The sequence below is a fragment of the Mandrillus leucophaeus genome, unplaced genomic scaffold, assembly GCF_000951045.1.
Source record: "Mandrillus leucophaeus isolate KB7577 unplaced genomic scaffold, Mleu.le_1.0 Scaffold235, whole genome shotgun sequence".
In the NCBI taxonomy this organism is placed as follows: Eukaryota; Metazoa; Chordata; class Mammalia; order Primates; family Cercopithecidae; genus Mandrillus; species Mandrillus leucophaeus.
The window spans coordinates 465,016-479,420 of NW_012102421.1; the positions used below are offsets into that span (position 1 = coordinate 465,016).

The 14,405-nt window shown below is 42.0% G+C and overlaps 1 protein-coding gene across 1 annotated transcript in view; it reads left to right on the forward strand.

The window, feature by feature from the left end:
* Window positions 1-10,311: 10,311 nt before the first annotated feature.
* Window positions 10,312-14,405, forward strand: part of GTF2B (general transcription factor IIB) — a 38,085-nt gene continuing 33,991 nt past the window's right edge. Inside the window, exon 1 of the mRNA XM_011982079.1 lies at window positions 10,312-10,444. Coding sequence (XP_011837469.1) covers window positions 10,428-10,444 — 17 coding nt within the window. The 5' untranslated portion in view covers window positions 10,312-10,427. The remainder of the gene's footprint in view (window positions 10,445-14,405) is intronic.

Genomic DNA, 14,405 nt, shown 5'->3' on the forward strand with positions numbered 1-14,405 from the left:
ACCAGATGTACTGCTTAAAGTGCTACTCCCTGGGAAGATTTGGCTTCACCGCTGTCCTTCAGTGATGTCCTTCAGAAAGGGGCTGTAGTGCCGCAGCTGTCCACTTTCAGGTGGTGCCTGCATATCGTGCAGAATCATCTGTGAACCAGGCCCTAGTCTTCTCTTCCTCTGTCAGTTGACCATAGGGAACTCCCCATGAGGCCATTTATGCAGGCTAGGGGAAAGAAGGCAGGGTGGCAGGAGTAGAGGCTATGGGCATTTGAGCCACTTCCTCATGTAACTTACGTGTGCCTTCAGGACCTGCTCAAGCCTGACCACATATATACCACTTCCGTTTGATGATGGAATGCTGCTGTACACGACTCACTTCATAACTAGAAACTCACTTTATAACAGAAAGCACCCAGTTCATGATAGGCAGTTCAGGTCACGATAGGCAGTTCAGGTCACATGGTGACTTCATGACCCATAGTCAAACGATCAGTTTCCACCAAAGCCCAGTAACAAGACAAGAGCTGTCTCTCAAAAGGAGAGTAGTTATCTGCAGAAGATGGCAGGGCCCTGTTCCAAAATCCTAGAGGTCTCTGCTGTGATTCACCTATGGGGGCCTGCCAAAGGCTCCAAACAGCATCCCTATCTGCCACTGACACCTCAAGCACCATTGGATCTGCTGGGTCATATGGCCCAAGTGGCAGAGCAGCTTGCACAGCACCCAGGACCTGTTGCAGAGCCTTCTCCTGTTCCGAATCCCACTCAAAACTGGCAGCCTTTCAGGTCACACAATAAATGGGTCAGAATAACACACCCAAATGAGGAATGTGTTGCCTCCAAAATTCGAATAGGCCAACTAGGTGTTGTGCCCCTTTCTTGGTTGTAGGAGGGGCCAAATGCAGCAACTTACCCTTCAACTTAGAAGGAATATTTGGTCAGGCACCATACCACTGGACCCCCAGAAATTTTGCTAAGGTAGAAGATCCCTGAATTTTAGTTGGATTTATTTCCCATCTTCTGGCATGCAAATGTCTCACCAATAAGTCCAGTGTGTTTGCTACTTCTTGCTCATTGGATCCAAGCAGCATAATGTAATCCACATAATGGACTAGTGTGATATATTGCAGAAGCAAAAAGTGATCAAAGTCTCTTCAAATAAGATTCTGACACAAAGCCGGAGAGTTGATATACCCCTGAGGCAGGACAGTAAAGGTATATTGCTGGCCTTGCTAGCTGAAGGCAAATTGCTTCTGGTGAATCTTTTGGACAGGAATGGAGAAAAAGGCATTTGCCAAGTTGGCTGCATACCAGGTACCAGGAGATATGTTAATTTGCTCAAGCAATGAAACCACATCTGGTACAGCAACTGCAATTGAAGTCACTGTTTGGTTAAGCTTGTGATAATCCACTGTCATTCTCCAAGATTCATCTGTCTTCTGCACAGGCCAAATGGGAGAGTTGAATGGGGATGTGGTGGGAATCACCACCCCTGTGTCTTTCAAGTCTTTGATGGTGGCACTAATCTCTGCAGTCCCTCCAGGAATGCAGTATTGTTTTTGATTTACTATTTTTCTAGCTCTAAAGGCTTCCATTTGGCCTTTCCCACCATAATAGCCCTCACCTACCAGTCAGGGAGCCAATGCGGAGGTTCTCCTAGCTGCTAAGTATGTCTTTGCCAATTATCCATTCTGGCCTGGGGAAATGACCAGAGGATGAGTCCAGGGACCCATTGTAAGTCAGACATGAGCTAAAACTCCATTAATTAACTGATCTCTATAAGCCCCTACTTTAACTGGAGAACCACATGTGACGTTTTGGGTCCTCTGGAATCAATGTCAGCTCAGAGCCAGTGTCCAGTAGTCCCCGAAATGTCTGATCATTTCCCTTTCTCCAGTGCACAATTACCCTGGTAAAAGGCTGGAGGTCTCCTTGGGGAAGGGTGGGAGAAAGATTCACTGCATAAATTGTTGGTAATGTAGTGGGATCCTTCCTCAAGAGGACCTGGCCTCCCCTTCATTCAAGGGGTTCTGGGTCTGTAAACTGGCTCAAGTCTGGAAATTGATTGATGTGCTGTGATTCTCTGTTTTTATAATTCAAATTAGTCTTCAGTCCATTCGACCTGAAAGTTTTCTGCTTATATAAATTAAGTAGGAATGCAGTAGGCTTCCTAACAATTTCACTTCTAGGAACATCGTGATTAATTAGCCAATGCCAGAGCTCTTCACAAGTCAGACTATTCTGATTGCTGCTTTGTCTCTGCTGTCCATTACGGTAGCTATGCCCACCTTGCCTTTGATGGTTGAGTGCCACCACTTGGTCCCTACCACCTCGGGATCCAATTATTCCCATCGAATTTAAATTTTGTAGCTGAGGTCTTGCAGTTCCCACTGTTAGATCTGATATACAGAGAAGAGCAATTACAGAGCTCTTCAAAGATGCAGGTGCTGCCCTCACAAATCTATTTCATAAAGCGTTGGTCTAAGGGTGTATCTTCTGGACCCTCCCAGCTGGGATGAGTGGGTCTAAAGTGACTAATCCACTCCACCATCCCTATCTCCCTAAGCCTTTGGATCCCTTCCTCTACGTTAAACCAAGGGAGATCAGACGTTTCCAACTCGCTCACAGTGGGCCATATTTTAGTCCATCTTTCAGCTAACCAAGCATATAAACTATTAGAACCTTTTATAACTCCCTGAGCTGCAACATTAAATGCAGAATCCCTACTTAGTGGGCCCAAATCAATAAATTCAGCCTGATCCAACTCTATGTTTCTTCCACCGTTATTCCATACCCTTAATATTCATTCCCATGCCTGTTCTCCAGACTTCTGTTTATATAAATTAGAAAACTCAAGCAGTTATTTTCAAGCATAGCACACCTCCTCATGGGTCACACTCTCAACCTCATCTCTAAGGGCCCTCCAGGACTTTAGTCTAGTTATAGGTCTAGAAGCAAACAGGGGTGTTGGGGGTGGCTCTTGAGGAGAATCAACTTTTTTTTTTTTTTTTTTTTTTGCCTGGCAACTGCCTCAAGGGAGGCCATCACCGTAGCTTCAGGCAGCACAGGGTTCATCTCCTCAGACAAAGGTGGAAAGGCTGATGGTAGCATGAGTCAGGGAGGGGATGTTGCCACTACTAGGGATGGAAAAGCTGATTCTTCTGGCAAACGAGGTTCATCAGAGTTTACAAATTCAGTGTCCCCAGCTTCATCAGGGTCCTCCCACACATCCCCATTCCGAGTTGCAGGGTCCCATTCTTTCAACCTCACTTTAACAGTAGACACTTGGCAAGGCTGTGCATGCACCTTTCATTGCATATCAGTCACTCACATAAGAGCTTGTGTCTGTTTTTCCATAATTTCAGCTATTTCTCTATAGGACATAAAACTCTCACTAGGGCTGGGCATGATGGCTCACGCCTGTAATCCCATCACTTTGGGAGGCTTAAGCGGGTGGATCACAAGGTCAGGAGTTCAAAACCAGCTTGACCAACATGGTGAAATCCGTCTCTACTGAAAATACAAAAATTAGTTGAGCATGGTGGCGTGTGCCTATAATTCCAGCTACTCAGGAGGCTGAGGCAGGAGAATCGCTGGAACCCGGGAGGCAGAGGCTACAGTGAGTGAGATTGCACCACCTCACTCCAGCCTGGGTGACAGTGCAAGACTCCGTCTCAAAAAAAACAAGACTCTCACTCAGGGCAATCTTAGCAGAATCTGCTTCTGAAGCCAGGAGACAGAATTCCTAAGTTCATTATTTTCTTTCATCACCTTGTCCACTGAACTTAGGAGCAACCAACCAGCTTCATAATGTTCCTTGGTTCTCCACATATGGTCAAAGGTATTATGCATAGAGCCACTAAATTCCTTGCCTCTCATAAGCAGTGAATCCGGAGTGTCAAATGCATTCATTTTGCGTAACTCTCTAAACAGTTCACACCAAGGACTATCAGTGTTCTCCACACTATTAGAAGTAGAGTCCTTAGCATCTTTGGGTGTAATCAGATTAAGCAGTCAACTCCAGAAACCCCCAAACCATTGAAAGAACTCCATTCTTCATATTCTGTTCCTCTAGAACCACTCCTGATACTAAAATCTGTATTAGTCAGGGTTCCCTAGAGAGACAGAACTGATTATATATACATATATGTATACATATACATATATATAGGAGTTTATTAAGTATTAACTTACATGATCGAAGTTCCCACAATAGGCTGTCTGCAAGCTCGAAGAGCAAGGAGAGCCAATCGAACCTCAAAACTGAAGAACTTGGAGTCTGATATTTGATGGTAGGAAGCATCCAGGACAGGAGAAAGATGTAGTCTGGGAGGCTAGGCCAGTCTTGCCTTTTCAGGTTTTTCTGCCTGCTTTATGTTCACTGGCAGCTGACTAGATTGTACCCACCAGATTAAGGGTGGGTCTGTCTTCCCCAGCCCCCTGACTCAAATGTTAATCTCCTTTGGTGACACCCTCACAGACACACCCAGGATCAATAGTTTGGCATGCTCCAATCCAATCAAGTTGACACTCAGTATTAACCATCACACCAGAATTTCAAATAAAGAAACAAATACAACAGTTAAATTCAGGATCACACCACAAATGCAAGTACATTTAACAACAGGATATGAGCCAAGCACATTTCAGTTTAGGGAGCAAATGATCCAACAAACTCAAGTGTCCTTGTGCAGACAACTGCCTAGAATATTTTGGATCACAGATGCCCCATAAAATCAAGTCCACATGATGGCTGCAGTTACACTGCTTGTGGAATCTATTTCTTGATCTTAAAATCTCTATAGTTCCACATATTGCGTTGCTATTAGGAGATATACTACATGGATTCTGGTGCCAATTTGTCAGGGCTCCAATCCCAGCTCTGCCATTTACTAGCTATGTAATTCGGGCTAGTTTCTTAACCATTCTGTACCTCATTTTCTCCATCTGTGAAGTGGGGACACTAATGGTACCCAACTTATAAAGTTGTCGGAAAGATTGAATGAGTTAATATATGCAAAGCCTTAAAATAGTACCTGGCACATAAATAAATACTATATGAATGATTGCTACTATTCTTAATATCACGATTATTAATTTTGATTACTACTTCTACCTAAATTTAAATACAATTTTATAGCCCTTATTTAAAAATCAAAAAGATAGTAGATACTTCTACAAATATAAAATGTATTTTCCACAGCACAGTAATTTGGGCCTTAAAATATAGTCTCGCAATAACAGTTATATGGTATGCATGCACAGAAGCAGGAAAAATTTATTTTATTTATTTTGAGATGGCGTCTTGCTCTGTCACCCAGGCTAGAGTGCAGTGGTGCGATCTCAGCTCACTGCAACCTCTGCCTCCCGGGTTGAAGTGATTTTCCTCCCTCAGCCTCCGGAGTAGCTGGGACTACAGGCGCCCGCCACCACGCCTGGCTAATTTTTGTACTTTAGTAGAGACGGGGTTTCGCCATATTGGCCAGGCTGGTCTCAAACTCCTGACCTTGTGATCTGCCCACCCTGGCCTCCCAAAATGCTGGGATTACAGCCATAAGCCACTGTGCCTGGCCTATTTTACTTTATTATTTTATTTTATTTAGACAGTTTCACTTTGTGCCCAGGCTGGAGTGCAGTGGCATGATCTCAGCTCACTGCAGCCTCAACTTCCTTGAGCTCGGGTGATCCTCCCACCTCAGCCTCCCAAGTAGCTAGGACTACAGGGACATGCCACCACACTGGGCTAATTTTTATATTTTTGTAGAGATGGGGTTTCTCCATGTTGGTCAGGCTGGTCTTAAACTCCTGGGCTGAAATGATCCTCCCACCTTGGTCTCCCAAAGTGCTGGGACTACAGGAGTGAGCCATCATGGGCGGCCATAAGCAGGAAAACTTTAGAATTAGTTGTTTCTGGCTGTGAATTCTACCTACATCACTAACTTATTGTGTGACCCTGGGATATTTACCTACTTGACCTCTCTAAACCCTTAGAAGCAAAATAATAATCTTGACTGACAAGATAACCAAGAAGCAAATAAGATAAAATGTGAAGTGCCTGGCAGAGGCCTGATGCATAAAGACCTGGATGGAGTCTACTTCAAATAACTCAACTATTTCTTGTAGCTTCTCCAGGGACCCTCTTTTTTTCACTCTCTGGCTCCCTCCCACCAAGCTTCTACCACACGGCATGAGGCGTGTGAGAAGTATATTACTCTTAAAAATAGAAAAGTGTAGCTGTCCTATTTTTAAGAATACAACCTTGGACACCTGTACTGCAAAACCTCCATGTTAGAGATCTATTCCACTCAGAAAAAAACAAAAAGAAAAACTTAGATGCAGAAATAATAAAGCCAACTTCCAAATGATGAGCAATCTACATTGCTTTCCAGTTTCTGCGATGCTCCATCAGCCTCCCAGTCCCTTTGCCTCTGTGCACTGCAATACCGGTATCCTCATGATACTGTGGAGGGGCAAGTAGGGGTGAGGGGTATTTCTGCATATTGGAAGTGTGAAATTTGGCTTCCAGAGTCTATTGCACTGCCTCGGCTTCAGCAGGGCCTTACTCTTTTGCTTGGTGAAACCAAACCAAGAAGCAGGCCCAGGACCATCTCCAACTGAAAACTTCGTGTGTTAAGATATCACTGGCGACTTGGTAAGTATTATATTGCTATGTAAAAAAGGTTTAAAAGTCCATATTTTTAAGAGATGTACATAAATGTATATATGGGGTCAGGTAATAGATAAGCTTTATTTTAAAATAATTCAGCAAAGGGAGAAGTAAAGAGAAGGATACATGAAACAAATGTGGCAACATCTTGATAATTGTTTAATCAGGATGATGGGTATGATTGAGATTTATAATATTATTCTCATTATTCGGTCCCATTTTTGGGTTTGAACATTTTCATACGTAATTTTGAAATCTGAAAATTTTTAAAAACCTTCACATTTTTAGGAACAATACATATGGTCTTGTAATCAACAGGCACATGAGGCTTGTCTAATATCCTAGGCATCTTTCTCCATCTCCAAAAGAGTCTAGTAGGATCTGGTCTGGTCATGTATTCCATCAAATCCTCTGTTCTTCCTAGTCCAACAGAGTATGTCTTTTAATTTCCAAGCACGAATTTCTGAAGCCTTGAATAAGTTGGGGAATTGCCATTTTCTCCAACATTACCATCCAGACACTTATATATGTTTTCAAAAGTGAAACCATGAGGTAAATCTAATGAACCTCTAAAGCATTATGACAGGTAAAATAATCCTGACACAAAAGACAACATATTATATGATTCCATTTATATGAAAAGCCCAAGAAAGGCAAATCTATGGAGACAGTAGATTAGCAGGTCATGGGGCTGGGAGTGGGATAGGCACATACTGTAAATGGGCATAAAAGATCGTATTGGGATGATGGAAATGTGCTAGAACAGGATTGCGGGCGATGGTTATACAACTCAGTTGCCAAAAACCATTAAATTTTAAACAGGCGAATTTTACTGCATGTAATTATATCTCAATAAAGTTAACTTTAAAAAAAGAAACATAGGTAGGTCACAAGCATTTTTGGTTTTTTGAGATGGAGTTTCATTCTGTTGCCCAGGCTGGAGTGCAGTGGTGCAATCTCGGTTCACTGCAACCTCCACCTCTCACGTTCAAGCGATTCTCCTGCCTCAGCCTCACAAGTAGCTGAGACTACAGGTGTGTGCCACCACAGCTGGCTAATTTTTGTATTTTTGGGAGAGACAGGGTTTCACCATGTTGGCCAGGCTAGTCTCGAACTCCTGACCTCAGGTAATCCACCTGCCTCAGCCTCCCAAAGTGCTGGGATTACCGGCGTGATCCACAATGCCAGGCAGGTCACAAGCATTTTAAAATCATTTATTAGTCATGTAAAACATTTTATATTTAAAATGAACTATAGCGCATCAACTTGAGATTTCACAGTAGTGATATAAACTTTTCAAATAACTTTCTAAGTTAAAAAGATGAGTTAATATAAACCATTGCTTTAATTAAATTATTTTAATTTACATAATTAATTTAAATAAGTTATTATATAAACCAGAAGTTTTGGTGAATGCTAGTTATGTTATTGATTCCCGAATGATAAAATCCCAGCTCTGTGTGTGTGTGTGTATGTGTATTTTAACTTCAAGATCAATAATAAATATTAAATAGGATTATGCTGATTAAAATGCTTTGTAAATTGCCAGTGCTGTACTAACAAAAGAAAACGAATGGCTTACCTAAGCTGCCTTCTACTTTAATACAAAAGAAATTCTTACAAGTTTATGACAGACAAGAGACTCTCCAGGTGTGGCAGGAGTTGATTTAACCAGAAAAGGGCTGCCTCCCTTTTCTAGGGTTTCAATTTCTTCCTTCAACAAACATTACTGAATGCTTATCATGAATCCACCAGGTGCAGGTCCATGTTCTGGATCTCAAGAGATGCACAGTTGTCTTATTCCTCCTCTTCCTCCAACCTAACACGCTTTACCATGAAACCTCTACTGGACTGAGGTGCAGCAGCCCCAAGCCCTTTTCTGGTTGCACTTGACACAGCTGAAAAGGGTTGGCATTTTTCAAACTTTCCCAAATATTGAGGGAGGAAAAAACCCCCACAAGAGTACAGTCAAGTTATTAAAGTGACAGAATTACAAAACAGAAGATTGGGGTTGGGAAAGAAAAAAGAAATGCTCCCCGGTTCCCACCTAGATTTGAGTTCCTAAAATCCTGCCTCTTGCACACCCCTTTTTCTTTCTAAGGAAGCTAGTATCTCCCACCTTCTCAAGAAAACAATGAGTGCTCGATTAGATTTAAATCCCATCCCCAAAGAAAGGAAGCAGTCTTCTAAGTTCTCAGCCCCATGAAAACCACCAAGCACTTTCTCTACCAATCCCCGTATTTCCAAGACTAGTTTTCTCCTGCAGTGTTGTCGCAGGAGAAAAGGGTCTGGAGGCAGGAAACCTAAGGTCGATTCACACTGATTTCCTAGAACTGCATCAAAAAGAGAACCCCAACTTTCCACACCTAAGTAACAAAAGAACCAGACACTACTCCCTTTGCAACCCCCTCCCCCCCACAACCCCCCTACAACCCCCTCCCACATACAATGCCCCCCCAATACCCCCCTCTCAACACCCCTCCCCCCAACACACACACACTTTTTCTGTGTGGCAGATGGGAAATTGAAAGTATCTCTGATTGGTTGCAGAAAGCAACCAATCAGACATTTGCATAGGAGTGTAACTTTGTAACTTCTCTTTAGCCTCTGATTGGTTGCTTTCCACAACCAATCAGACTGATTGTGGAGTCACGACTTCATTTACATAGGGTGTACACCAAGTAACCGATGGGAAACCTCTAGAGGGTATTTAAACCCCAGAAAATTCTGTAAAGGGAGTCTTGAGCTCCTCTGCCCTGGTCGCTGCCGCTCTGTGGCGTGTACTTTCGTTTTCAATAAATCTGCCTTTGTTGCTTCATTCGTTCCTTGCTTTGTGCGTTTTGTCCAGTTCTTTGTTCAAAACGTCAAGAACCTGAACACCCTCCACCAGTGTTATTGTTGTTAGTAGTAGTGGTATTACTATTTTGACGTTAATTTGGCTAATATATCTAGGGATATTTTGCATTATCTAGATGTTCTGCCAAGTTTTCTATACGTAGCTATCAGCCAAATTTGCAAAGGCCATGAAAAAAAAAAAGATCAGAGTATGACCCATATCGTCGTGCCTCTCATGCACACATTGGTCTCACGTAATTTTGTTTCATCTCCTGCCAATTCTAAAAGGGTATGCAAGGCAAGATACTTTAACCTATATAAACCTACATACCCTGTATCAAAACGACGTGCCTAAGAAGATAACATGCTAGTTGATGGCAGAGCCTGAAGAGACACCTGTTCTGGATGACCTAAGTGAATTTCTCTTTTTATTTTGAATTCCTTAGAAAGAATCACCCTTGGGGCACGTAAGAACCGGCTCAAATGGGCGTGCCTGAAGCCGGGTGGGGTACTGGGGCCGGGGGATGGCGGTGAGAAGGTGGGAGAGGAAGGGGTGGTTAGACTTTTAGGGATGCAGGCTTTGGCACCACTACGAAGCCAGGGTTTTCTTCGTGTTTTAACTCTGTCAGATTGAGTGTAGCTCTGTTGTAGCCCCTTTGCAGGGTTCCCATGAGACCCTTTCTAGGCAGTTACGTTGACTCGCTTAGCAACATAGCAAATTACAGAAACGGAGTAAGAACGTAAGAAATCTCAAAGCGCGTGACGTATGGGATCTCACTGTTCTTGGCCCTTCTCCCGACCCGTAGCCCCGCTCTGTTACGACTGCGTGGGTGAGTCGTCTATAAAAACTCATCTCTGCGCGTCTCTTCGCCACACTCGCTTCCTGTTTTCGGCGGATCTGTTGTGGCTTGTTGTGGGCACCGCAGTGGCCCTGAAGATGGCGTCTACCAGCCGGTTAGTATGTCCGGCCGAGCCCGGCGAGCTGAGGGGCGGGCGCGAGCGCCGCGGGCTTTCAGGCGTCCTCCGGGCAGCCTAGTCGGACTAAGCACCAAGGGGTATGGGAGAGAAGCGGCGGGACTGGCCGACCGGCCGGGACAAAGGCACTTCCAGACGGCAGGACTGTCAGGGTGTCGGAGGGGTTACCCAGCTGTTGACGTTATTGCTTCGGAGTCTTATGTCGTCTTCTCATGTAGACATCACCCTTTGTGGGTCCTGGTGGGCTTCTGTGTCCCCAGCCCTTGTCCTCGTCTTTTCCGAATATTTCAACCTCCCTTTATTTTCTTCTCCTTCTACCTCCGCCCCTCCCCCAGCTTGTTGTTTTCGTCTACGGCCCAAACAACCCGAGGGTCCGTAATTTCTCCTTTTCAAAGGAACGGGAAATAGTTGGTTCCGGGTCCCTATCGATCTGACAGCTAGGAAGTTGGGAACGTCAGCATTGGTAAGCCAGATGGAACCAGGTTACCATCACAGCGGGCCTCGAAAGTGGAAGTTAGAGCCATCGGAAGAGTTGATTAGTTCCATGCTAAAGGATTTGTTTACAAATATCGTTGCCTGTGTCCTTCTGAAGAAAATCTTGCATAAGAAATTTAGTTATGTGTGCTGGGAGGTTGTTCTTCAGTATATATTTAAAAATGCAATGTACTCATATCTACAGGAAATGCATGCAGTACCCTCAGAGACAGCCTTTAATCTTGTGACCTGAAAAATGCTTGCAGACCCTAATTATATCTCTCATTACCACTATGAGGTAGATATTAGTATTTTTGCGTAAGTGTAAACTGAGTCATGCCAATGTTGACTTTTCCAAGGATAGTGTTAGAGTGTAGAGTCTAAGATAACCTGTTTCTTGTTATCCACACCTGGCCTTTGGTTAACTAATGCTGTGTTAAAAGTATCAAATTAATTCTACAGGTTCTGGAACTCTGGCACCATTTTTCTGACCCTATCAGCTGTGGAATTGGTTAATTTCACAGTGAAAGCCATTTTTACAAAATAGCTTTTTCTGGTAACTGCCAAGACTTACATTTTATGGTTAGAAAAAAAGAATTTGGGGTGGGAGGCGCTTTAGCTAATGTACTGTTTGGACAGAACTCATGAAGCCAGTGACACTCTTGTTTACTGATTCTGATTCTTGGATTGGATGCTCAGTCATTCTGTCTGGGTGGTGGTCTGTCAGGTGAGGCCTCCTTGTAGGTAAATGGAAAACTTTGGCTCCCCAAATCACTCAAATACGACTTAAATTCTGTCATGGCTTTTTAAGTCTGAATTTTTTTCTAGATATGTGCAATTTATGTATCATGGCAGTTATTGCTCAAGTTTTTCTATCAGTGACAAAGTTAAATGTAGAATTTTTTATTTTTTGGAACAGGCCTGGGCTGAAGTGCAAGTGGCACAATCATGGCTCACTGCAGCCATGACCTCCCCAGTTCAGGTGATCCTCCCACCTCAGCCTCCTGAGTAGCTGGGACCATAGGTGCACACTAATTTTTTTTAGTGTGCCTGGCTAATTTTTTTATTTTTTAATTTTTATTACTTTTTATTTTTGTAGAGACAAGGCCTAGTTACATTGTCTAGGCTGGGCCCGAACTCCTGGGCCCAAACAGTCCTCCGACTTTGGCCTGCCAAAGTGCTGTGGTAACAGGTATGAGTCACTATGCCCAGCCTAAATATGTTATTTCTATCTTTTGCATGTTTTTCCCTCAGGAAGATGTATTGTTACTAGGCCGTGAAACTGGCTGGTGACCTCACAGAAGAATACAAATATTTTGAGTTCAAATATAAGCTTCGCCACTTACTAGTTCCATGACTTCAGGCAAATCATTCTGTGAGCATAATCTTTTAAAATGGGAAATAGGCCTTTCTTGCAGGATTGCTGTGGAGATTGACAATAATAAATGTGTAACACCAGCAATACAGTGCATACCCAATAAATGATAGCTCTAAAATGGGGTTTGGGATTATCTGGTACTTTAGATGTTTTAATGTCAGTGGTGGTGGTTTCCCTATTCCTCCCCATTGTTTCTCTCTGTTACCACCTGCGCCACCCCATTTGTATGGTTCCTCTTTTGTATTGTGGGTAATTTGGTTAAAAGTTTACTAATTTAGCATACTTTTATTTTGATAGGTAACACATACAAATGGTCCAAAAGCAAAATTGCAATAGACTAAAACCATGAAAAGTAGTCTCTCAAGTCTCCCCAGATCAGCCATAGTTACTAGTCTTTTGGTGTTTTCCTCATGCTTATGATTTAACAAGTGTATACAAATAGTTCTAACCTCTCTTCTTCCCTAAAGTGACCTAATTTAAACTCCATTCACTACCTTGCTTTTACCTTTTTTAAATGACATTAGCACGCAGATTTTAAAAGTGGGCAGCTCAGTCACAAAGTGAGCACATACATAGCTACTACCCAGGTAAGGAAATCAGATACCACTAGCACTAGCTAAGACACTGGCAAAGTCTCTATCCTCAGTCATTCCCCCTCCCTTGAGAAAACCGCATCCTGATTTCTAACACCATCGATTTGTTTTGCCTGCTTTGAAGTTGGCATAAATGGCATATGTATTCTGCTGTCTAGCTTCTGTCAGTATTTTGAGGTTCATCCATGTTACAGTGTATGGCTAGTTCATACTTTTCAGCTTTGTATAGATTTTCTACCTTATTCCTCACTCTTCATATCTTTCAGATGTTTCTGTATCATTACATGAACTAGAGTTTTCTATCTACTTTTTAATAATGCAGAGTGTTAGTTCTTAGTACTGTGTTTAACATGGCCTCCTCTTTTACTAATTTGTAATTAGTATTACTCTGCTAACATTTTCCTTTATTTCAACATAGTTTTTTGTAATTGATAACAACTGTTTAATTTTATTTGTCATAATATATTAAAACACTTTCCTTAGACGAATTTATGGAGTAATCACAAATAGGAAGTAATACTTACCCCTGCGTTTTCCCAATGAGAAGATTCAAGACATGTTCTGGTTAAGCTGACTAGATAAATTTGGAGGGGAATAGGGATTATTTTATCAGTTTTCCTGTAGATATCATCATCTAAGTTGAGAGTTAACCTTCTGAATGGTATTTGCTAACATGAGAAACTTTACCCCAAACCACAAATAACTATTTACATACTATAAGAACAGTTGATTTTTGTCTTTTACGTGCATCTGATGTCCATAACCTAACCATTTATTGTATTATTTCAAACGATTTTTAAAAGGGCCTTATTTGCAGTGCTGCCAAGCATTTATGATTGGGAGGTCATACCCCCTGAAATAATGATCAAATATTTGTTGCTTTTACAGCTGATTCTGTCAGATCATTTATGATTAATGTGTAAAAAAAAGATGAACGTGTCTTGTGCAAACTGCTTTGTTGTTCAAAATAAGATAAATTGAGCTAATTATTAATATCACAGATAAATTTACTAGTAGCTTTTGAAACAATTCCTTGAATGATAAAAAATTCAGTAACTCAATTCTGGACTAAAGGAAATCATCAAGTCTTAAGTTCAGCAGAGCAACTTCTACCATCCCTCATTTCTATACTTACTGGGTTCAGTGTACTATTTAAATCTGTTACTAAAGTAGTTAACAAGTAGAAAAATACAGAGAGAAATTGTTCTCTGACTAGACAAATAAGTGGCAAAGAGCACAAACTGGATGGTAATGTAAATGCTGCAGGTTGTTATGGTAGCTAGTCATTACAACACTAATCAGCATTTAAAAAAATCTTAGTGGACTACATATTAAGAGAAGAAACTAATTATTTTCTATTTATGTTTTGAAAGCCTTCCACAGTAAAATAAGAATTCCAGTGGAAACTACTTGCCAGTTACTAGCTAGAATTTAAAGTAACCTAACTGGGATGTTTACTTTGAAAATCTAGCTCACACGTGTTATAATCGTATGT